Raw genomic sequence first — 26769 nt, 5'->3', positions numbered from 1 at the left:
AATTGGTTGGAGGTGAAATATCACTACTTACTATCTCATTTGTGCTACAGTAATAATAATAATATTACTACAAGTTAAAATTATAAGACCATTATAGATGTTTAATATCAAGGTAGTAGTGTATTGTCTTTTTATTCATTTATGGTACTTAAGATGTTTTTTAAACAGTATATTTAAGGAATTCAAATTGCAGGTTCAAGACCTTGCATTCTAGACTTTCTTTTCCCCTGCTATCATTATTAATAGTAATAATAATAAATACTATCACATTATAATATTTTGGAAGTAAACAATGAAGAGCTTATTACTTCATCCTTTTTAATTTCTCAGACAACTTCTCCAAAGATATCATACCATTCAGTAAAGTTCTTTCAGACAGAAAAGGAGCTTAGCATTAAGTCATCATAATCTTCCTTCACTCCCTGCCACTGGAATTTTTCCAAATGACAGAGCACACACATTGTATTACTTGCGGGGGAGATGAATGAGTACATATATACATATATACTCCACTCACTATGGAGGTGATGAGTCCAACAATACAGCATAGTCAGGCTGTGTAGGTCTATACCTTGCCATTAGTATAAATATTTCTTTTTGACTTCACATTTAATCTCCAAAATGACTTTTAAAACAATTAAATGATTCTTCCAATAAGCAAGTATGTTTGTATCAGAATAAGTCCCTTGGCACTTACCACATGCATACAGAATGGAATGGCATATATTGGTCCTGGACCATTAAAAAAATTGCAGTGGCTTTTTGAATTATAATAATAATGGCCTTGTTTACCACTGATCCCATGGTTTAATTTTAAAAGTGCTTTATAAGCATTAAGTAAAGAAACTGATTTTTAAATTTATCATCAAACTATAAAAAAACAGAAATAAATCCTCCAAAAATAATAATCTGTATAGCATTTTGATCTTACAGATGGCAGCCTTAATTCAAGGTGAGTTAGTTTCAGGAAAATGGATGGATGAACCTCTGCAGATTTATGCTTAGGAGCTCCATGTATTTATTGTAATAGCTTGCTTCTATAAAGCTTACTTTAAAAGAGAGTATTTGAGGACCTACAGATTTTCAATCTCTAGGTCACTGCCATTTAAATAGCATTTCACAGTAGGAGCTGTAGTTTCAAGGATAGGTTTTCTGTTTGAATTTTAAGACCTTCCTCTATATCAGTGGTTTTCAAAATATGGCCAGTGCAACCCTGACTATCCCTAAGACCCTCTTCACCTCTTGCTTGGACTCTTGTAATAAATACACTCATTAACTGGACTCCCTGTTTTCAGTTTCCCTCCTTTCTAAACCATATTTCACATAGTTGACAAAGTCATATCAACCTTCTTCTACAAGAAGGTTTTACCATGCATCTGTTCTACTCAATAACCTCCAGTAGCTACCAACTACTTCTAAATAAAGTGTAAACCCCTCTCTTTGGTATTTAAGGTCCTTCTCAACCTGACTCAGCTTACCCTTCCAGACTTATCCAAGATTCTGCATTCTCTATTCCAGCCAAACTCATGTATTTGCTATTTCCACCTCCCTTCTCTGTACATTTGCACTAGCTGTCTACACTCCGTTTTCTGCCTCTTAGACTACCCAACTTTTTTCAAGGCTAACTCAGTTGCCCATTCCTTCAGGAACCCTCTCCTGATCCCCTTAGTTGCCAGTTCACTGGCCCAGTAATTATGATGCATTCCCTCTGCATATTTCTTTTGTATTTACTGTATTATTCTGTATTTCTTTTGTTTTGTTTGATTTCTTACCAATAGAACATAAACTCTATGGAATGAGAGGTTTTTTTTTCATTTTTGACTTTGCAAACCCATGTACCTAGAACATTGTAGAAGCTTACTAAATGTTTATTCAATGAATTAGAAGGATGGGACTAAATACCAGAGAATAAGGGTTTAAGAAATCATGTGAGGGAAGAGAATGGAATAACTCTTTAAAGAAATTTAGGAATGGAAATATGACATGCTTTTTTATGTGGAAATATTAGTGGTCCTGGCCACTTATTGGAATAATCCTGACTGCCAAGTTCACCCCATGCCCCCTTTGAAAAAAGGATTTGTAGCATTTTTTGGACACAGTCAATATGGAAATATATTTTGCTTGACTATGAATATTTCTTGCAAGGATTTTGTTTTTCTTTTTTTTCTTTCCTTCCTTTTTTCTTTCTTTTCTTTCTTTCTTTCATGTTTTTAGTGAGGAATAGAGTTGGGCAGCTAGGTGGGTAGCCAAGCCTGGAGTTAAGAGGACTTGAGTTCAAATCCAGCCTCAGATACTTACTAGCTGTGTTAACCTAAGCAAGTCACTTAACCTGTTTGCCTCAGTTTCCTTACCTTTAAAATGAGCTCAAGAAGGAAATGGCAAAGCACTCTTCTGTCTTTGCTAGGAAAACACCAAATGAGGTCATAAAGAGTCAGACGCAACTAATCAGCTAAACAACAACAACAGCAAGTGTTGGGGAGGAAATAAATAAATGCTTCTTATTTGAAACAAAATTAATTTTTAATGGATAATAGCCAAGAAGAGCTCAGGACACAAGACAAACAAACAGGAAGAAGGGACATGGGAACTGAGGCACGGAGGCAGTCAACTGCTGAGAGGCTGGCCAGGGGAGACTGTCAGAGGGTTTGAGCTGAAATACTCCTCTACACACAGCAACGGAAGTGGTGGTGCCAGGGACCTATAGCTCTGGGGTACTGGAAGTCACTGACCAGTGGCCTCAGCTACCCCACACAGTCCCTTCTCCCTTATCTAGTTTGCAAGTTTGTGGCCCCTTCTGTTACTCTCAGTATAGATTTCAGTTATCTTAAACCCTATTGACACAAAGAAATGATAAATTTGATGCGTATTTTACTTAAAGCATACAAGTATAGGATAGAAAGACTGTTACTTATTCCAGAATAAGGGTTCTTAACCTTTTTTATGTATCAGACCCCTTTGGCAATCTGGTAAAGCCTATGAACACCTTCTCAAATAATGTTTTTAAATAATTGAAGGAAAGACTACATTTCTAGTGGACATTAGTGAAAATAAAAATCAAGTTGTTTCTATTTTACCCATCAGAGTTCCTGAACCCTCTGTAGTCTATCCATAGAATTTACTTGGGACTCCTTAATCTAGGGAGACAAAAAGTTTGATCTAAAGAAACTGATCTAGTGTTGGAGCTAATTGATAACATAAACTGGACAAATTATGAAAGCAGTATTAAATGTATAAACCTAGCATAAAAATTTGAGATTCAGTTCTTTCAATGCTGAATTGCTAAGGACAACAAGATATATAAATGGATTAAACTACAAGCATTATAACTTTCACTTTCCACAGCCTTGACTGTGACCTATTTTCTTCTTGCCTTGTCTTTGAAGAGCAAATCATACCCCTCCCCTCTCCCAAAAGGGAGTGAATTGCTTGGAAAGAGAGAACCATATTCCTAAAGAGGAGTGGGCTGCTAAGGCCTACCCATAAGACAAAAGAGGAAATCAAATTTTACATGCACTCTCAGTATACTTGCTGACTTAGCTGATGACTGCCAGCTCAGCTTTCCTCGCTCCCCATCTCCACCTGTTGCCTACTGTAGCAGCAAGCACCCCAAGCGTCCCCAAGGTGGCTGCCAGCACAGGTTCTTGGATCTGCTTTGATAAAGGAAAGCAACTCAAAATGGGTTAACAAGCTTACTTTAATCAATCAAATATGTATCGTTTACCTAGTTCAGGGGAAAAAGGTCAGCACCCCAAACTTCAGAATATACAGACAGAATTATCAAGACAGAAACAGATCAAGTAGACAGATTTCCAAACTGTCCAACCATTACATCCATACCAAATCAACATCTGGGTTTCAAAGCCTGGGGGCTCTGGACAACGGCTTTCCAGAGTTTCATCTCATCAAATCAAAGAACACTTCTCAAAGTGAGCCCCAAAACAAAACCTCACGCTTATATAGCCTTCTCCTGGCTCAGAGAATGTATCAACCTTTTGGACCCACTGGCCAATCAAAAAGTATCTACTGAAAAACAAGCCCCCTACCCCAGGCTCCAGGTGCACTTTAGCCTAGGGGCAGGGAAGATCTTTAAATTTACATTCCCATTACACCTACCAAGAGAAAGAATACAGAAAATGGGTGACAAGGTCAAGGAAAGAATTATAATGTAATTGTCATTCTATTTACCTCAATAGGTCTGTAGGGAGAATAGAAGGTGAAGATGGAGATGATCCTTTCCCGCATTTCTTCCAATTCTCTTCATTGTAGAACTTTATTTCTGCATGCTCTTCTTTGTCCATAATTTTTCCTTAAACTATCAGGACCATGCCTATTAAAGTAACAATTCCAAACAATTATTAAGCACCTACTGTTTGCTAAGCATTATAATAGGCCATGGGGACAATAATTTAGATAAAATATGGTCCCTGACCTTAAAGTAAGGTATGAAAAAATTCATATATGATTTTAGACTTAGGGCTAGAAAGGACCTTAGTTAAACTCTTCTATTTCAAAGATGAAGACTGAGTGCCAGCAGAGTTTTAAGTGATTTGCCCATGGTCATACATGTAGCTAGTAGAAGAATGGAGATTTGACCTCAAGTCTTTTGACTCTTAATCTTCATACTATACTATATTGATTCTATTATTTTTTTAATTTTAAAAATTGAAGAAATTAAGAGGCAAAGAAACTCAAGTGAGAAAAATCATGTTTTAAACAGCTTTGAGGGTATTGGTGGGAACCTATATCCTCTTTTAAAATAATGCTATTTGTTAAATAGAAGACTATGACGTCATGTAGAACATTAGAGGGAGTAAGTCTAGATGTAGGGAAGCCAGAGATGAAGAGAAAATGAAAAATCTCCTTCTTTAGACATTTCATTACCTTTCTTCCCCATTATTCCTAAGCCTGTTACAGGACTGAGCCCTTCCCAGCATTTGAGCAGTCTTCCCAGTACCTAGTGTCCCCAACCTTGGACTAGGAGCATTTGGAAAATGTTTTCCATTACAAATTCAAAAAAGTGTGCACATTTTAAAAATTCTTCCTGTACTTAGCCCATAGCACTACCTGTATATACCCTTGACCTTGAAAATGCCAGGGAAAATCAGTTACATTTTCTTTCACAGATGGTACTTCACATCACAAGACCTGCTAGTTTAGTTTACATCAACATTAAGCTCAGTCCTGCCACTACCAATTTTACCAATGTCAAGGAATTAAATTTGGGACAGACTCATCTTTCCTGCCAAAAACAGTCAGTCAAGGCTTAATTATCCAGAGCAAATCTTTCTTTCACCTCCAGGAAAATCTTTGTAAGCCAAAACATCATTGCCTTTCATGCTCACAGGAAAATGTGAGCATGACATCAAACAAACAAACAAAAAATCAAACAGACTACCAGTTTAGAGAAGGCATCTCTCTTTAGGTACAATGGAGGAAAGAAAATTCACACCTTATTTTTTTATGGACAGTAGTTTTTTATGACCTTTAGCTAAGACAGCAAAGTTATCACTTTTAACTTTTCAAGCTAGGGAGGGGAACCAGATTCCAACAGGAGATTTTGAACATAATTTGTAAAGGTCAATTAAAATCACAATATACAATTGTGTATATGTATGTATGTGTCTGTGTATGTGTGTGTGTGTGTGTGTATAATCCCCCCCAAACTTCATTAAAAACATCTGCACAGGAAACACGCTCAAAAGAATTCAAAATTTTCTCAAGTTCCTTTTCTTGCCAGAGAGGACAAATAATGATTCTATATATGAAAATACTTTATTAAAGTGAGGAGGAAGGAATAGAAGAACCCTAGGTGAAGATGAGATGGTTACTTTCATTCACTTATTGATATAAAAATATTCATTAAGTGCTCACCAGGCATAAGAGATATGATGGGTAAGGCACATACATACCTGCCTGCAGGGATCTTATACTATAGAAAAGAGAGATGAGATCTAGGCACAGATAAATATTGCAAAGCAATATTTCCTGAATGATATTTGACTTTAGAGAAGAGAGATATAACAAAGCACAATATTTAATATGGACCTTAAAAGATGATTAAGATTGCATTAGGCAAAGCTAAGGCAGAAAGAAGGGCATTCTATTTGAAGAGAATAAATCAGAACTGGAAGGTTAGACTGTCAACGTATACCTTTTGGTGTTTTTTTAAGTTAATTCCTGGACAGCCATTCCAACCATTGTTTAGAGAATAAGGCATTGGAATCCAGAAGCAACTGAAATGATTTTATTATATACTATGAATTCTAGTAGTGATTTATTCAGTCAGTCACAAAGTATTTATTAACTATCTACTATATTCAAGGCATTGGGGATATGACAAAAGCTAGATATTCCCTGACCTAATGGAACTTATACCTTACTATATCATAGCTTGCTTTCTCAGCAAGTGAGGGAAGGGCCAAAGGAAGGGAAAGAATCTGAAACTCAAAACTAAAATATAAATGTTAAAGTAAGTAAATAAAACAATTTTTAAGTAATACTGTTTCTAAACATTGTCATACAGGAGTAAGAACTTATTCATTCATTCATTTTGCTAATCTATAGGTGAATTTTTCTTATGGCACCATGGTGGGGAAGTAGCAACGCCAGTACATTCCCTGCCTTCAGAGATTTTACAATCTAGTAGAATGTGTTTAATTAAAAAGAAAACATATAGTAAAGTCTTTTTTAATGACTCAGTCTGCCCAAGAAATAAAGTTATACATGTGTGTCAAGAGAAATGATTATTAAATAATATTATTGAGGAGATCCAGGTGTTTGTTTTTTCCCTCCCTATATCTTAATTTTCTATTAGGTCAAGCTTTCTCCTGAATCTTGTTCGGACCCCATCCAACCGAGGAAGCCTACTATGTTCTACTCTGACTGGGGGAAGGGATGGGAGCATTCACCTAGATTGTCCAAGGCTGGGGGTGGTTTGGGGGCCAGAGAGATGAAAGTCACATGCCCAGGGGTGGGAAACCTTTAGCCTTGAGCCTACTTTGGAAGTACTGACCTTTGACTGAATCCAAATCACAGAGGGTCGCACTTAAGGACCTGGACCGCCACATATGGCTCAAAGCCACAGGTTCCCCACCCCTACCCCAGCCCCTCATTAGAATAAGCCCAGATCTTATTATAATATTCATTCTCATTCATTGTTAACCAATCAGAGTTGATTGCCATCCTCAGGAACAGTCACTCTTTCATGAGCAGATAAGTGTTGAGTGGGTTCCATGAAGGGTCTTTGAAATTGAAGAGTGCCACTGACCCCTTTTACTAACTATCCACTAGCATAATTAATAAAATGATTAATTTCCCAGAAACTATGTCTCTAGAACTTTTTCTATCCCACAGTGATATAGGTTTATGTGTATTAAATAGACAATTAAGAACAAAGACATTACAGCCAAGCTGTTTTTTTTAACCTGATTTTAAAGTAGGAGACGATGGGGAAACTCCTATTTCAAAGTCCCTGTTTATGGGAAATGAGAGTTCAGTCTTGACAGAGATTGAAATCTCTAAGGAGGCCGTTATGGAACAACTTGAGAAACTCAAGTGCAGTAAATCACCAGGATTGAATGGCATTCATCCTGAGGTTCTGAGAGAAATAAAGTATGAAAGAATGGAGATTCTGACAAGGGTTTGCAATATATCCTTAAGATAGCAGCTGCTTTGGAAAGATTGGAAAGTCACTAATGTGGTACCTGCCTTTTAAAAAGCTGCCTAGGGAAAGTGTAGGAAGCAGAATTTGGTAAACCTTCATTCCCTCTCTGAGAAGCTGGCTATAAAGGTCTGATACTCAGTTGAATTGCAATTCAGTTCTTTTGCAACACCTTTAATTCAGTAAGCTCAAAGGACTTCCTGAATGGAACAGAATTGCTGCAAACTCTGCTCTGTGATAGGAATGTGTATATATATATGTGTACATAGACATGTATCATCTTTGTGAAATGCAAAAAAAAGTGTCACTGGGAAGAAAACAAATTTTTATTAAAAAGATACCAATCCCTTTTCCCCACAAGAATTATGAAATCAGCATGAAAAATTGAATTAATGAAAAGAAATTATTCAGCACGCACTGTTTGCCACGTATAGTGTTAAACCCTGGGCATACAAAAGCAAAGATATTTCCACCCTCAAAGAGTTTATATTCTATTTGAGTGAAACAAAACAGACAGGAGAGTAGTGACCCACTTCAATCAGGAAAGTTACCAGAATCAGGATCGTGAGCAGCCCCAAGGTAGCTACTGAGGTTGTTGAGAATGTGATCAGGGAGAAGGGAGAGAAACGCAGCAGGAGTGGAACCTAAAGAGTGGAGAGGTGGGATGGTCACCAGTTAGGACACAAGGCGAAAGTTCTAGTGACAAATGGGTTAAAACCATCACTGCATGATTTCTGGTCCATGAGACAAGTTGACTTGGGAGTATCTTTTAGGCATGATGCTATCCTAGAGATGGGTCTTAAAAGAGATTGCTGTATGGTGAAATCCTGACATGTGCTGTTGCCTGCTTCAATCAAGACATCGTAAGAGTAAATAAAGACTTTAGATGTAAATCGCAGGTCTTTGCTAGGCAATATACAATAAGCACAAAAGTAATGGGAAGCCAAGAAAAGTGAGAACTGCTGCATTTTTTTTTTACTACTTACCCTATTATTCTGGGTAACTGTGGCTCTTTGCAGTCATTCAGACACATATATAGTCTCTTCTATCATTTAAAGGTTGCAGCCCTGGGAAGAACACTTAAAAAATAGATAATTTGATCCATGGTTATGCTTCAGATTAATTGATTACCTAACATACTGTTCCTTGATTACAGTTTAGTAGAGACTATTAATACAAGAAACTCTTTGCATTTAGAATGTAAGGTCCTTGAGATTAAGAATTGGGTTGTTGGGTTTGGTTTTTTTTGCGTCTGTATATATAATGCTGAGGGCAATGCCAGTATATAATAGGTGCTTAATAAATGCTGATTGATTGATTTTTGCAAATCTTGTATTGAAAACCAAGGAACTTTGCCATAAACACTTCTTTTGATGATCAAGGTTATTTTAAACTCATTCACCCAGTGGAACAGAAGAAAAAAAAGAAAAATTCATGAATGTAGACTGCAGACTTGAGCCTATAAAGCCCTCAATTTACCCTGTTTGTGCTTTCCCCTTTCCCTTTTGCTGGTTTTGAGAACAGTTAAAGACAGCATCAAACCCTATTAAGGAACCTTGGAGATCATTTAACACAACTCTCTCCTTCTAGAGATGAGTATATTAAGAGATAGAAGAGGAAAAATATCTAAACTGCCACTTTTTTAGTGTTGCTGGAAATGTAGTCTTTAAAAATATAAAGCTATGGAGGAGAGGTTGGGGGGAGGAGCCAGGATGGAAGAAAAAAGTCAGTTACTCACCTGAACTCTCCACAAAACCCCTCTGAACACCTTTAAATAAAGCCATAAAACAACTCCTAGAGCAGCAGAACCCAAAAAAGGACAGGATGAAATAATTGTCTAGCCAAAGACAACTTAGAAGGTTAGCAGGAAAGGTTTATCACATCTGGGTAAGAGTGATAAAGCCCCAACAAACTAGGAGCAGACCTTGAGAGTTACTGAATTGACAGCAGCAGCAGCTGCTTCTAGAGCTCTTAGCTCACAAGTGGTAACAGAGTGGAACAACTGGTCAGAAGATTATAGAAGTCTCTGCTAGCACTGAGGTGGGACTCTCTTGCTTTGCCCATACTTGGATTTGGGTCGCAGTCCTGGGTGGCAGTCTCAGGGCAAGGAGGAGCACTGGCATAGCAAAGCTTGTGGCAGCAGTGGAAGGGGACTCCCCCCTCACAGTTCCAGGGCAGAAAAGAGTGCTTTTGGTCACTCACAGACCAGAGCACAGGCGAGGACAGTACTAAACACACCTCTCCTTAGATCATAACTCCTTGAAAAAAACTGAAAACTTACAGGTCCCTAGAAGTATCTCTGAAGACAGCTGCACAAAACCCCCGAAGCTTGGGACAATGCATCCTCCACCCTGGAAGCAGTGTTAACAAAGTGTTAAAAGTCAAGTAATTGGCTGGGGAAATGAGCATACAACAGGAAAAAAAAATGCAGACTATAGAAACTTACTTTGGTAACAAGGAAGATCAAAACATATACTCAGAAGGAAATAACAAAGTCAAAACTCCTACATTCAAGGCTTCTAAGAAATATATTAATTGGTCTCAGGTCATGGAAGAGCTCAAAAAGGATTTTGAAAATCAAGTAAGAGTAGAGGAAAAATTGGGAAGAAAAATGAGAGTAATGCAAGAAAATCATGAAAAACGAGTCAACAGCTTGGTAAAGTTGACGCAAAGAAAAATACTGAAGAAAATAACCCCTTAAAAAACAGACTAAGCCAAGTGGTAAAGAAGGTAGAAAAAGCCAAATACGAGAAGAATGCATTAAAAAGCCAAATTGGCCAAATGGAAAAAGAGATACAAAAATTCACTCAAGAAAAAGAACTCCTTGAAAAGTAGAATTGGCCAAATGCTAAAAGAAATTACAAATGCTCACTGAAGAAAATAATTCCTTAAAAAATAAAATTGAGCAAATAGATACTAATGACTTCCTTTATGAGGAGTCAAAAATCAATAAAACAAAACCAAAAGAATGAAAAAAAATAGAAGACAATGTGAAATGTCTCATTGGAAATACAACTGACCTGGAAAATAGATCCAGGAGAGATAATTTTAAAATCATTGGATTACCTGAAAGCCATGACCCAAAAAAAAAGAGCCTAGATATCATCTTTCAAGGATTTATCAAGGAAAACTGCACTGATATTCTAGAACCACAAGGTAAAACAGAAATCGAAAGAATACACTGATCACCTACTGAAAGAGACCTCAAAATGTAAACTCCCAGGAAGATCCTAACCAAATTCCAGAGTTTTTAGGTCAAGGGAAAAATATTGTAAACAACCAGAAAGAAACAATTCAAGTATGGTGGCATCAGTCAGAATAACACAAGATTTGGCAGCTTCTACATTAAGGGATCAGAGGACTTTGAATATGATATTCCAGAGGGCAAAGGAGCTAGTATTACAACCCAGCAAAATTAAGTATAATCCTTCAGAGAAAAAAATAGATATTTAATTAAATAGAGGAGTTTTCAGGTATTCTGATGAAGAGACCAGAGTGGAATAGAAAATTTGATTTTCAAATGTAAGACACAAGGGAAGCATAAAATGGTAAACAGAAAAGGGAAATAATAAGGCCCTTAATAAGATTAAACTGTTTACATTCCTACATGGGAAGATGATACTTATAACTCATAAGAACTTTCTCATTATTATGGCAGTTAGAAGAAGTACACACACACACACACACACACACACATACACACACACAGAGGGCACAGGTATGAGTTGAACATGAAGGCATGATATCTAAAAAGAAAATAAAATTAAGAGGTGAGACAGAACTGCACTGGGAGAAAAGGAAAGGTAGAGTGGGGCAAATCATTTCATAAAAGAGGCAAGAAAAGCTTTTACAGTAAAGGAGAAGATGGGGGAGGTGAAAGGGCATGAGTGAACCTTACTCTCATCAGAATTGGCTCAAAAAGGGAATAACTTACACATTCAAATTAGTAAAGAAATCTATCTTACCCTATAGGAATATAGGAGGGGAAGTGAATAAGAGAAGGGGGAGGGTGATGAAGACAGGGCAGATTAGGAGAGGCAGTAGTCAGAAGGAAAACAGTTTTGGGGAGGGACAGGGTGAAAGAAGAGAAGAGAATCAACAGAGGGGGAAATATGATAGAGGGAAATACAGATAGTCATAACTGTGAAAAAAAATTAGAAGCATGTTTCTCTGATAAAGACCTCATTTCTCAAACATGTAGAGAACTGGAGTCAAATTTATAAAAATAAGAGTCATTCCCCAATTGATAAATGATCAAAAGATAAAAAGTTTTTAGATTATGTCATCAAAGCTATCTATAGCCATGTGAAAAAAAATGTTCTAACCTCGCTATTTATGGGAGAAATGAATATTAGAACAATTCTGATACTTTATACCTATTAGATTGACTAATAGGACAGAAAAGGAAAATAACAAATTTTGGAGAGGATGTGGGCAAAATGAGACATTAATGCACTGTTGGTGGAGTTGTGAACTGATTCAGTCATTCTGTGGAGCAATTTGGAACTATATCCAAAATGCTATAAAACCATGCCTACCTTTTGACCTAGCAATACCACTGCTAGGTCTGTATCCCCCCCAAAAAAAGATAAAAAGGAAAAGGACATATATGTACAAAAATATTTATAGCAGCTCTTTTCTGGGGGTAAATATTTGGATATTGAGGGGATGCCCATCAATTGGGGAATGGCTGGAAAAACTGGTGTGTGATTACAATGGAATACTATTGTGTCATAAGAAATGGTGAGCAGTGAAACTCAAGGAATTGTGGAATTGAATCCTGTAAACTAAAAGTAAACAAATTAATTACAATTTTTTCCCACTTAAAAAAAAAGAAATGATGAGCAGGATGCTCTCAGAAAGACTTGGAAACACATGAGCTGATGCAAAGTGAAATGGACTGTGTATAAAATAACAGCAATATTGTGTGATGATCAGCTGTGAATGACTTAGCTCTTCTCTGCAATACAATAATCCATGACAACTCTGAAGGACTTATGATGAAAAATGCTATTCATCCCCAGGGAAAGAACTGATGGTGTCTGAATACAAATTGAAGTATACTTTTCTTTTACTTTCTTTATTCTTCTTGAGGTTTCTTTTTTTTGGTCCATGTTTTCTTTCATAACATGACCAATATGGAAAGCAGGGCAGGTAGCTGGCTCAATGGTTAGAGTATTGGGTCAGAAGCCAAGAAGGCTCATCTTCTTGAGTTCAAATCTGATCTCAGATACTTACTAGCTATGTGACCTGGGCAAGTCACTTAACCCTCTTTGCCTTAATTTCCTTATCTGTAAAATAAGCTGGAGAAGGAAATTAAAAACCATTCCACTATCTTTGCCAGGAAAAGCCCATGCATCATGAAAAGTAGCACATGAATGAAAATGACTGAACAACAATAACAAAATCCTATTCCAAATAGAACAAGTGTAATCTCTTTTCTGTTTGATAGCCCATCAGACACTTGTCTGAGTCTTCTCTTCCACATGTTAAAAATCCCTAATTCCTTCAGCAGCTCCCCTTTTGTCAAGGATTTGAGCTCTTTATCCTTTTGCCCACCTCTGGATCCTTTCCAAATTCCTAACCTATCTCACCCAGAACTGAAGATGGTACTCTAGATGTGGTCTGACCAAGGCAGCACAGCTGGACAGAGTGACCTTATTCTTATGTCTTTTGTAATTGCAACACCAGATTTTGTTAGTTTGGTTTTTTTTGCTACCTTGTTGAATGCTGACTCATTGAATGTATAGTCCTCTAGACCTCGTTTTAAGGTATTAGGCTGTCTAACCATGCCACTACCATTCTGTACTTGTGAAGTTTATTTTTTGAATCCACATGTAAGACTTTACATTTACTCCTGGTGTGCTTTGCTTTATTCGACTCAGCCCAATTCTCTGACCTATCAAGATCTTTTTGAATACTGATTCTGTCATTCAGTACATTAGCTATCCTTCCCAGCTTTGGGTCATCTACAAATTTGATGAGTATGCAATCTATAAACGATTATACTTTGTTTTTAAAGTGATAATGCAAGAATAGAATCAAGGTGCTTTGAAACATGTTTAAAGGAGATATCAACTGTGACATTAAAGTTCACATAGTCAGAGACTAGCACATCATTTATAACCACCAATCATCACTATAGTTTGTTAAAGATAAGGCTCAAATATCTCCTGCATATAACTAGGTATGTTTGAGAGATGTTCCTAACACACCATATCCAAGAAACAATCTCTTGTGAGTCATTGTGTTCTACATCTGCTGAGGTAGAGATTCCTTTTCCTTGGCTTTGTCTCCCCATTTGCTCATCCCTAGCCACCTTGTCCTATTGCCTTTTTATCCCTGCCATCCCCTTCCATTGTGCCCTGTGAGACCTTCATTCTGTTGTTAATAATATTTTTTCTCATCACAGACGTCTACTCACACTATTACCATCTTATTTATATTCATGTATCCCTAGGTCTCTCTGGAAGACACTATGTCCACAGTTGCCCATATCTAGTCCTACTCTAGTACGAGGTGCATCTCCTCACTACCTCTTGCCACACTGGGATGAGAGGCGTAGCAGACAGTTTGTTCCTCATTGCTACTGCTGGTACTCCTCCCTGCCCCTGACACTGAGCAACTTCTCCTTCAAGATTCAATCTATCGGAGTGGCCAGGTGGCTCAGTGAGTAAGAGCACCGGCTCCAGTGTCAGGATGACCTGGGGATCGAATCTGGGCTCAGATACTCAGCACCACATCCAGAAATAACTGGCCATGTAAACTTGAGCAAGTTACTTAACCCTAATTGCTTAGGGGTGGCCAGGTGGCTCAGTGAGTAAGAGCACTGGCTCCAGTATCGGGATGACCTGGGGATCGAATCTGGGCTCAGATACTCAGCACCACACCCAGAAACAACTGGCCGTGTAACCTTGAGCAAGTTACTTAACCCCGATTGCTTTAAAAAAAAAATCAATCTATCACTTTTCTGTTCTTTATCACTGTCCAGATCATTGTTGCAGTCACCTAATGGTCTCCAAATCATTCCCCCTTCTTCCATCATGAGTTCAGTACCTGTCTCTTAATCTTCTCTTCAGCCTTCCGTCCTCTCATACTCAAGGATTTCAGCATACGTATTGATTTCCACTCAAACAAAAGTGCATCCAAATATATCAATGTCTTCAGCTTCCCTAGCTTAGATTCTTAATTTACTTTAGCTATCCACAGGGATGGTTGTGCCCTGAATCTCATCATTACCCCTAATCATACTCCCTCTATGTTCCTGAACTGAGAATTCCTCACTATGATCACTTCTTAGTTTTCCATCTTTTTCTCTGCTTCAGCCCTCCTAACTTATTCTTATCCTCAAGACAACCTTAAATCTCCTCTACTCCTCCCTATTCTTCTGTCCCAATCACCCCTGCTCTTCATTTGCTTCCCTTTCTTGATTTTATTCTTACCTAGTTCAACTAAACTCTATATTTTTATCCCTTGCTTCCTTGTGCTATTGTCCTATCATTGCTCGTCCTTTGCTAAAAGCCCAAACCTGAGTTTCCCCTTATATCTGCATTCTCCACTTCTAATTGATTGTCATTGCAGAAAATCACAAAATTATACTGACAGGTCTGTTACAGATTTATACTGTTTAATCTCTACTTAATTCATGGTAACTTTTTCCGGATATACCGTTCCCCAACAATATATCTTATTTTGCTGAGAAACTCAAGACCTTCCACCATGAATCTCCTCTTGTCCCTTATTCCATACCTCAAAACTTTTTCAACATCGTCTTCTATTCTCCCCTCCTTTGTTCTGATCTCTGAGGGAAAGGATGCCTTTCTACTTATATTTTCCCAGCTCTTCTATGAAGGCATTGCCTTGTTGTATCATTTTCCTACCTCACATCTTCATTCTGTTCTCACCGATACCTTTCTTACTTTCTAGAAATAAATCTGCCTTCCTTATCCTTAAAAAGAACCTTTCATTTAATCCTGCTGTATTCTTAAACTATCAGTCTCTCATTTTCTATGAGATGCCTATCATTGGCTATCTCATCAATATTTCAGACTCAACACATCCAAAAATTAGCCAACAAGCATTTATTAAGTGCTTGCTATGTGCCCCACATTGTGCTAAGCAATGGAAATACAAAAATGAAATACAAATACAAGCAGAAAGAAAGGCCGTCCCTGCCCTCAAAAAGCTGATATTCCAAAAGGGGAAGACTTACATAAAAGAAGCAATAAGAGGGGTGAAGAGAAGAGGTCGAAGTGACATAGCAGAGCGAGGCCAGAGTGCAGGAATTAGATTTGTCTGTCCTAGACTCCTCGCTTACATGGAGGTTTTAGGAGGAGCCACTGAATCAGAAGGAAAGACCCAAAAGTAGGAGAGTAGTTCCAGTTTATGTGATGAGTTCTGGAGCTGGAGGAAGCTTCCAGATGAAGAAGCTTTGGGGGCATGGTAAAAATCCAGAGAGCATGCTGAAGAACAAGTCAATTTATTTCATCCTAAATATTTCCCCTTCTCTCTTCTTATTTCTTATTGAGGGCACCATTGTCCCTCCAGCTTCCTGCAGTCACAAACCTAGAACTAAATTTTGGTCTTCCTTCTTCCTTACCCTAACCTCAACCACACCCAACTAATTCCCAAATATTCTCAATTCTATCTTTGTAGCATTTCTCTCTTCTGTACCCTATTCTCCATCCATACAGCCACCTTCCTAGTTTAAACCCTATCACCTTTTGCTTGAACTATTTCAGTAGCCTTCTCATTGATCTCTATTAGCCTAGTTACTCACATTTCCAACCCATCCTGCACACAGCTATCAGCATAATAATCTTAAGACACAGGTCTGACTCGCCTGCTCAGAATTTTTAATTATCTTCCTATTGTACCTAGAATAGAATGTAAACTTTTCATCTCGGCATTTAAAGCCCTCCACAGTCCTATCTAGCCTACCTTTCCAGGTGTTAGAGAACTTTAAATGCCTTCATTCCACTATTTTCTCACCAAAATGAGCTGATAGCTGTTCTCTGGATTCATCATTACACCCCCTGTCTCTGTGCCTTCGCTCAAGAAATATCTCTCTTCTCTGGAATCTAAGACCTTCACATTTCCATCTTTTCCTCTTAACTTGTTTCATGAGTCAACTCAGGTATCTCCTCTTTCATGAAGCCTTCTCTGATGCTTCAGCCCTCCTGTTTGTAAGTACAGTACACTCTTCCTTCCAAGTTACTTACTTATCCATGTACATATTTTACACACGTGCGTGCACATACACACACACACACTTTTCTCAGAATCTAAACCCAAGGAGGTTAGGAATTGTTTTGTTTTAACTTTGTATTCAAAGTGCCTATCATGGGATCTTGCCCTAAAGGTACTGTGATATAAAAATCAGTTGACTTGTTAAAAAATCTGAACTTTTTAAGTTTATAAATGATCAGAGACCAAATAATGAGACTTTGCTGCAAATATATTCTTAGATCCCTGTTCTAGTTTAAGAAGTTTAGAAAGAGCATAGCTCTTAATGTCTGTTTCTCTTTAAAATAGCATAGATACTAATGAGATATACATATATATAATGTATTTATATGCTGTAACTCAGCACACATAATAGGATTTTTTTTTCTATTCTTGTTTCAGATGATCATTCTCGAGTAAGGCTGCAGACACTAGAAGGAGATACAAACTCGGACTACATTAATGGAAATTATATCGATGTATGTATGACTAAAATAATGAGCAAAGATAACTGTTCTGTTTCATGTATACTTGATAGGCCAGATAGTAAATCCAAGTATAAAACTGCTAGAAACACATTGGTTAAAGTTCAGCCCAGGGATATAGGTGCATTATTCCTTCTGTATTTATTTTATTTATATCTCGCTGCTAAGTAAATTAAACCTTGTCTCCCCAATAGACCTTGGAGAGTAAAAGGAAAGGTTGGGTGACAAATGGCAAAATGAAACACTGTGGTTGGTATTCACGGTATTTCAAATCTTCATATCTTAAATCTCATAGATCATAAACAGACTGTTTCATGCAGTAATTAACCACAGAGCTTAGCCAAGAGACCTACCAAAAAGAAAGTGAAGGACCAGGAGACCTGCTTTTCAGCAAGTATAGAGACTAAGGAGGATTTTACTGTGGCCCACATAGTTCAAGTTTATGCTCCTGTAAGTCCCCCATAGAACCTAGGTATATCCAAGAGACAAGTGGATCTTTATCCCAAAGAAAAAAGTGAATAGACTATAAAAAAAATCACCAACAAACATTTATTAAGTATGACATATGTGCCAGGCACTATACCAGGTGCTGGGAAAATAGAAACAACAGTGAAAGAGCCCCTGGCCATATGTATAAAAACAAGAAATATAAAAATATAAGAAAGAAATACAAGATAATTTTATTGCAGAGGCTCTTGAAGATTAGGGAAATCAAGAAAAGGCCTCAGGCAGGAAGGAGCATTTGGGGTTCTAGGAAGCTGAAATAGGAGGGAGCACATTCCAGAATGAAGGAAATAAGGCCTTATAAAGGCATGGACATAGAAGAGGAATGTTGTGAGTGGTGGCAGCCAGAAGGCCCATTTAGCCTTCAACCTGTGTAATTTGTTGAGGTTCTCCAGTGAGACTGAGAAAGTAGGTTGGAGTCAGGTCAGGAAGGGCTTTCAGTACCTACCAGAAGAGTGGATTTTAGATCCTACAAGTAAAAGGGAACCAGATTCTGTGGAAGAACATGACATGTTCTGGCCTGTGCTTTAGGAATATCACTTTGCCTTCGTTTCTACTTTCTGGGACATCAGTGAGCACGTAGTGTTTTGTGGAAGAAAGGAGAAAGTACTTCAAGGAGAAAATCGAGGAAAAAAAAATATCAAAGGAAAAATGGAAGCCCCACCTGTATCAGAGGTTAGAAGTGGAAGATTATGATAAAAATTAGGAAGGAGAAGGATATTTGGAGATGTAGAATGGATGGGAGGTGCCATTTATGGAATGAGGAGCAAAACCATATCTAGAGGAAATAGCCTCTAGTGTCAAGGAATAATAAACCAACCGGTGCTGCTAATTGAGAGATGATCCGATAGGGTCAAAGGAAGAAATTTGTGAGTCTCTGCTCTGTAGTGTTGAGAAAGTTACTTTTTCAACCCGATAGAAAAACAGAGATATCTGCTGTCTTCCCCAGGAAAGCGCCAGTGACTCTTGAGCACTGTCATACATAATGACCGCCGCCTGTATCAGCTGTTCCATGTAGGGACAAATGATATCAACAAAAGGAATTTTAAAAGCATTATTAAGGATTCTACTGTCTGTACCACATTTCAGAGCACATCTAGAAGATAGTGACCCTGATGATGAGAGGAGTGAAGATTATACAATAGGAAAATGAAATGAAGGAATTAAAGACTTAAAACATTCCTAAGAACTATGTTCAAGAATTTGAATAGCTGTCATGTGAAAGAGGGATTAGAGTTGATATGTTTGGAAGAAGGGTTGAGCAGCAGGGGAAGTTTCAGAGAATCAGGTGTAGACTTGATGTAAAGAAAAACTTTCTATCCATTAGAGCCACCCAGAAGTTGGATGGGTAGGTTCTCCTTCATTGGAGGTCTTCAAAGACTGAACAAACCATTTCTGGGAAATGTTGTGAAAGGAACTGTTAGTCAGGTTTGAATTTTGCTAGATATCTTTTCACATCATTTCTGCCTCTTAGATTCTATGACATTAATACATTTTGGCTGAATTAAATTGAAGTGAATTGACATTGCCTTATAAATCTGAATTCTTGTCAACAAAAATATGGTCATCTCTTTCTCCAAATCAGTCTGTTTCTTGGAGAATTTGTCACTAGTGCTAGATGTTGCCCTCCTTCATGTGGACCTATAATAATACGTTATTTTCGTTTTCTGTCAACAACTTGGCATAATTCCACATTTAAAAAAATCTGTTTGCATATTAATGTGACAAAACTCTGTAATTCCTAATACAGTGATTTGCAATCTCTTGTCATCACGGCACTTTAAAGTTGCCTTCAAAGTAGTGTGCAGCTGTTAACTAGGACTTCTAATGCAAGCAAGACATTTCATTAAATATGTACGCTGTTTAATTATTGAAGACTGCTTCCTTGTTCATTCTGCATCATGTTAACTTAATGTTTTACATTAGAATAAATTCTTTAACAGACAGTATGTTTTCTCCTGGAAAAATGAATGAAATCAAAAGTCAACTGGAAATCAAGGGGCAGTCAGCATTACATTTTAAGACCAAAACTTGAAGAAAACAAACCTTAAACATCCTCACCATTCATGAGAAATAGGCAGCATCTATCTTGGTCTGAAGGCAGGAATATGTGACTGAATTAGAAAACCTGAATTCTGGCCTTTCCACTTATTTCCCTTTTGCCTTAGGCAAGTAATTTGGTTCTCTAACATAGGCTCTGGAAACCTTAGTTTCCTATTCAGTAAAATGAGGATAGAAGTGGTGGTAAAGAATATTCTTTGTAAACTGAAAAGTGATATGAGCTATTATTATGTACATTATATATTATGTATTATATTGTTGCTATGTGTGACTGTCATCATTATAATTTCCTAGAGACTTTCACATAAAAGCTTTATCCTTAAAATTGTCACCTTCGAATAAGGGATTTTATTTCCTTTGTCTCCTTGTCAGTTACTTTATACTGAGGATTCTTATTCAGGTATATGGGTTACACTCTGTAACTACTCGGGTCCCCTGCTATCTCCGAAATTCTGTGATTTTGTAGATCAAGATCATTAGTTAAGTATTTCCTGTAAATGACTCAAAGAAGTTTTAAATATTTCTCTTAGAAGCTTTCAGAGAACAGTGCTTCATGTACATGTTCTTGGAATTTCAGGGATGATTATTTGGAAAGCAGGTCATGCCCCAAACATCAGATAAACCCAAACCCAGATATACCGTGTTAACTGAGAACTCAAACAACAAAACAAGTTTGGCTTTTGAGATTAGGAAATATTTGCTGAACTTGGCAAGGATTGGCTGTCCTAAAAGCATATTTCATTCATTTCAATAAATAGGTATGAGCATCTATCCAAAAAAAGATGGTCCCTGGCCCTAGAGTCCTTCATCCTCTTAAGATAAGACACATATACAATTAACTAGAACTCAAAATGATTGTAAAAAATGCTACATGAATGATACAGACTAAGTGCTTTGGGTTTTAGAGAGATGCTGAGATTGTAGCTAATGTGATAGAAATCATTATGGAAGAAGTAATATTTGAACGGGAGTAGGGAGGATGGATGAGATTTTAAGGAGATGGAGGGAAGATAGTGAGGATAAAAAGAATGATATGAGAAAGGACACAGAGACAGTAAAATGCAAGTTACGTTGAGGGAAGCTGGACTAGCTAGAGTAGAGTTCCTATAGAAAAGTAATGGGATATAAGACTAAAAAAAAAAATCAGTTGGGCCTACTTTATGGAGGACCTGGAATGTTGATTGTTAAGAAATTAGGACTTCATTTAGTGAGCAATACGGTTTTTTGAACAAGGGATGAGTTTCTAGGCTCTGTATGAGCAAGTACTAATTAGGATATTGCCCAGTTCCATTTTGTAGTATACACAGCACATCATCTATCTGTAGGAAAGAAAATTTAGTATTTTTTAAAGTTAAAAAAAATGCAGAGAAGCTTACAAGTAGTTTTGATAATCTTAATATTTTATGAAAATTCTCCAATATGTTTCATTATATTTGAGCATCTCACTGTGATGTATACAGAAAACCCACTAAGCAAGCTTCTGATAAGATGACTGGCTAAATGTCCATGACTAAAACTAGCTCCTATTCATCAACTCCAAACAGTAACAGTTTAACTAAAATAAATAAATAAATAAAAGAACAACAAAAAGGGGGCAAGGAGGAAGAATCCTAAGAGGAAAAAAAAACTGATGAGAAAGCTAAGAGGCCTAAAAAATGAATGTAAATAAACACAAAAGGAGACCCCTGTGCAATGCATAAATACAGGTTAAAAGAATACAAGAGGGGCGGCCAGGTGGCACAGTGAGTAAGAGCGCCAGCCGCAGAGTCAGGAGACCCGGGATCAGTCTGGCCTCCGATACTCAGCACCCACACAAAAATAATAATAACTGGCTATGTAACCTTGAGCAAGTTACTTAACCCCGATTGCTTTAAAAAAAAAAGAATGGAAGAAATCTGACAATGTAGCACCTTAAGAGGGGTCATCCATCTGACTTACCACTGACATTGACATGTTGGGTCCTTAAAAGGGTGAAGTAACTAGGTGGTACAGTGGAAAGACAGCTGGGAAAGTCAAGAGAATGTGAGTTCACACCCATCTCCTACTAGCTGTATGACCCTGGCACAGATGCTCAGCCTCTGCTTACCTCAGTTTTCTAATCCAAGAAACGTGGAAGATAATAGTATATAAGCTCCAAGATTGTTTTAAGTATTCCCTACTTGAGAGCCACCAGGGAAAGACTGAAAAGCTGGCCACTCAGACCTTTCATATGCATACTTACTTAGTTCAGGCTCAGCCTCTCCTCTCTCATCAACCCACCCCTCCAAAGATAGTTCAAAGACTTTTCATCATGACATAGTACTAATCCTGAATCATCATGGTCAAAACTAGCTACTGAAATTCCAAATGAAAGATTGGCAGCAGGCATACTTCAAGGACTGAAATCGGGCAAGGAACATCAGTGTGCATGCTTCAAGGACTTAATCCTCATTGGTCAGTTCCTTTCATTAGAACAGAATGAACAGCACTTTAACAGTTCCTGAGATATTATCATGAGAACTTCTAGAGTAGTTTACAAAGGCAATAAGAAATAAAAAGAAATACCGAGAATGTGTAAGAATCAAAATTTGAAATGAACACAAAACTACAACCATGAGGACCCCTATCTTAAAAACATTATGGGAAAATAAATCAGTGAAACAGTAGGGTTTCTGGGAAATAGAAAAGCCCAAACCAAACAAAAATTACCAAATAGAAAAAGAAAAAGCAGGAGAGCAAATTTTTGAAATGCCATAAACAACTGACACATCAAAAAACATCAATTTGACTAACATAATATTATTTAACAAAGACAGAGGTAAAATATATGTAGAAATGTGAGGGAAATTACCTCATGCCACCAAAATGCCTATCCTGCAAATCAGGGCATTATCCATCATAAGAAAAAATAATTTTCAAAATTATCAAAAATTATCCTTCTTTCTAGCAGCAGGCACAGCATCAATTTGACATACAAATTGACCAAGTATCAAAAATTTAGCAAAGCAAACATAATTTATAAAGCAAATGTGAGTAAAAAATTATGCCATGCTATAAGAATGTGATAAGACTGAGTTTGAAAGTTTGAAATTCCATTCTCAGTCAGTAGCAGGACTTGAACCTAGATGATCCAGATTTTGTGGCCAGTTCTCTTTCCATTCACTATGCTCATATGAAAAAAAAAGGAACAGCTGAACAAGAACAAATGGAGATCTAAAGACAGTGGTTAACAGAGAAATTATCCCTTGAAGTTCGGCATCACAAGTAAAGGTCAATCAAATAGATAGATAAAACACTGAGGAGGATTAAGTAATCTGTAAACATATACTCTAATCAGGATCAGGTGGAGAAGGTTTTGTAAAAATTATGCCAACAAAAGTAGAATCCAAGGAACTTTGTCAGTATGTTGAGGGGATAGAGTAGGGACAGCTAAGGAATTAGAGAAGCCAGAGAATAAAGAAGCCAAGGAATAAAATTCAGCTGTTTGGTATAAGACAAAATGAAAGTTTCTTTGTGCTATTACTTAAAAAAAGAAAAAAGACTAGACAGGTCTTAATGGAAGTACAAATAAAATTAACAATTATAGCCTTGAATAATAATGGTTTGAATTCACCCATAAAATGTGAGTGAGTTGCAAAAGGAATTAGGAAATAGAATCCAACAATTTATTGCCTACAAAAAACATACTGAAATTATGAGAGTTAATATGAATTCAGCGAATGGAATAAAGTCCACTATGAATCTAGTTTGTTTTAACTAGAACCTACAAAGTAGAAGTCGCAGCAATAATTTTGCCTGATACTGGTAGATCCATCCAGAAAGACAAGCAAGGAAACTATATTATTGTTAAAAATCACCACAGGATATGAATAATATTATATAAGCTAAATGACATAGAAGCCAAGTTCTTATAGGCAAACAAATGTCTACACCTAGATGATGGAGTTAAAGTTGATGACTGATGTTTTTTTTTTTTTCTAATAGAACTATTACACATCTACCAAAAAGATAAATAAGGAAGAAACAGAGAATTGGAGACTATATTAGAAAAACTGGATTGAACCTCTGGAGGCTAATAATAGGAATCTTAGAAAATACACATTTTCTCAGGTGTTTATGAGGCTTAAAAGAAATTATGTGCTGTGGCCTAAAGTACTAATAAAGGCAGAAATGGAGAAACGTTATACATTTCCTTAAAAGATCAGAACACAATAAAAAATTTAACCCATAAAAGAGACTAGAACAAAAGTTTCAGATATAAATTGACAAAAAAATCCTTAATAATGACAGAATAAATCACAAAAATAATCAAATATTATGTTAAAGAAAATGATGCGTAAGAGAACCAAAATTTATGAAATGCATCTAAAATAGTCCTTTGAGGAAAATATATGTCTCTTGAACACACATTAATAATGAGGAAAAAAATAAGACTAATGACTTGAGCATGCAATTAAAAACCTAGAAAAACAACCAATTAATAACCCTCCAGAAGCACACAAGTGACTTTGAAAATTAAATGGGACATAAACAGAATCAAAATAAAAACAATTAAACAAAGTGGCAAAAAAGTTTTTAAATGCTAATAAAATGGCTTGGAAAATTAGCTAATTTAGTTTTTTTTTTTAAAGAACAAACTATCAAAATCAAAAATGAAAAAAAAAACATAACCTACAAACCTTAGAGAGGAAATAAAGATATAATGTTAGTCAAACAATAATCTTAATGACCTAGATTCATGTCCTGGTCTGGCCATTGACTCAATTGTGTGTATATGTGCACGGATGCATGCTTACATGTATATTCATGCATATACATATATATTCTTTGGTTTCTCTCTCTCACTACATACCTTCACATACACACACATGCAGAATGTAAGCTGCATAAAATATGTACGTATAGAAGTGATTTGATCTACTGTGTTTGTATTGTACTGTACTGTACCCTATCACAGTGCCTGGAATATAATAGATACTTAATGAATGCTGACTGATTTATTATCTAACCTTAGACAAGTCATTTCTCCTCTCAATCCCCAAGCAACTTTCTAAAATCAGATGTAAACAATTTAAGAATCAATCTATGAAGGCGGTTTCCATACCAGACGGCTTCTGATACCCAGGAAACCAAAGATCCAAACTCTAAAAAAGAACAGATAGATAAAGGAAAATGAGGAAAAGAGAGGAGGTGAGGGGAAGGTAGCAAAAAAAGAAAGAAGACAGAAAGGCAAGGGAGAGGAGAAAAATACAAAACTAAAAACAAAATTGATAAATTTCTAGAAAAAAATACACAATATTGAAATTGACAAAAAAATATATGTTAAAAATATATGCAGATATAATGAAACCCAGACATTTTAAATCCATTATGAACTAATGTAAAGCTGTAAAGTTCAGAGCCATTTCTAAATACAGTGATAGTGAATTGGGATAATAGTATATAGAGTTAATTTTTTCTTCTGTTTGCAATTGTTTATTCCTTTAATTTCCCTTTCATTCTTATCACTAAAATTTTTGGAACTATGTCAAATAATAGTGGCAAGAGGGGGTATTCTTCCTTTACTTGTGTATTTACTGGGAAAACTAATATCTCTCCTTTGGAAATAATGTTAACCTTTAAATTTAGGCATGTAATTTTATCATATTAAAAAGAATCCTAGAAGATTAATAACTCCAAAAACTAACAGAATACAAAAAAGTCCATAAACCACCTTAGAATTTCTATATCTTAATAACAAAAAAGGAGGAAATGATAGACAGTTCTCATTCAAAACAACTATGGAATGCATGTTTAGAAGTCAACCTAACCATATAGAATTAAGACATATATGACAAAACACTCTTTATAGAAATCAAGGGAGTTCAGTAATTAGAAGGACATTTACTCCTCATGGTTGAATTGTACCAATATAATAAAAATTAAGATGTTATCTGTTAATTTATGAATTTAGTACTTACTAATCAAGTGGTCAATAGCTTAATTACTGTAACTAGACATAATAGTAATACAATCATTTGGAAAAACAAAAGGCCTAGAATCCCTAGGAAATGAAATGAGAAGGAAGTAGAATGAAGAAAAAGTAGCAGTTACAAACCTTAAGCTGTATTATAAAGCTGTACTCATAAAAACTGTTTGGTATGGGTTAAAAATGTTTGAAGTAGGTCAGTGGAAAAGAATAGATAAGCAAGTATCATAAATAATCAAACTCAGTAGCCCATGGTTCAGTAAATTCAAGAACATAAACTATTTGAAGAATTCCCTATTTGACAAGAACTGCTGGAAAAAATTAGAATGCAGTTTGGCAGAAAATAGATTTAGATCAGCAACTGCTATCATAGACCACAATAAGTTCCAAATTGACATGTGACCTTGATATAAAAGGCGGAAGGATAAAGGAAACGTGGAATAGAAAGTAGTGCTTTTCATAACTGCTCCTGGATATGATATCTATAACCAAGCTATGGTTAAAGGGGATTATAAAAGAAAAAATACACAACTTTAATTCCATAAAATTTTAAAAGATTTTTATAAACAACAACAACAAAAGGTCAAAGCAACAAGACTGAGAAGAAAAATTGTTCATGGTGGGACGGAAATGGGCCAGGGATCTTTGTGTCAAACCTTGTTGCTTGTGACATTAAATTTCACCACATACATATACCATCATTGTTCAGTTCACCCACTTCCTAATTGTTGGCTTCTTTTCATCTTTCCAGTGTTTTACTTATGACAAACAGAGCTACTATTGATATTTTTGTACATGTGGGTCTTTTCTTGTTGTCAACTTACTTCCCTGGACAGAAACTCAATGTGGTATCGCTAGGTCAACGAGTAGAAACAATTTTCTAACTC

At 36.5% G+C, this 26769-nt stretch overlaps 1 protein-coding gene across 1 annotated transcript in view; it reads left to right on the top strand.

Annotated features, from left to right (window-relative positions):
* The window catches only part of PTPRM (protein tyrosine phosphatase receptor type M), a 1041338-nt gene that overhangs the window by 879627 nt on the left and 134942 nt on the right, over positions 1-26769 (top strand). Inside the window, exon 19 of the mRNA XM_069099664.1 lies at positions 17288-17364. Within this exon, the coding sequence (XP_068955765.1) occupies positions 17288-17364 (77 nt within the window). The remainder of the gene's footprint in view (positions 1-17287; positions 17365-26769) is intronic.

This window comes from Petaurus breviceps, unplaced genomic scaffold (genome assembly GCF_028583685.1).
Source record: "Petaurus breviceps papuanus isolate PSGF00001 unplaced genomic scaffold, PetGlider_PUasm1.0 38, whole genome shotgun sequence".
NCBI lineage: Eukaryota > Metazoa > Chordata > Mammalia > Diprotodontia > Petauridae > Petaurus > Petaurus breviceps.
Note: the sequence above shows the minus strand (reverse complement) of the source record. Positions and strands in the feature narration are given on the sequence as shown.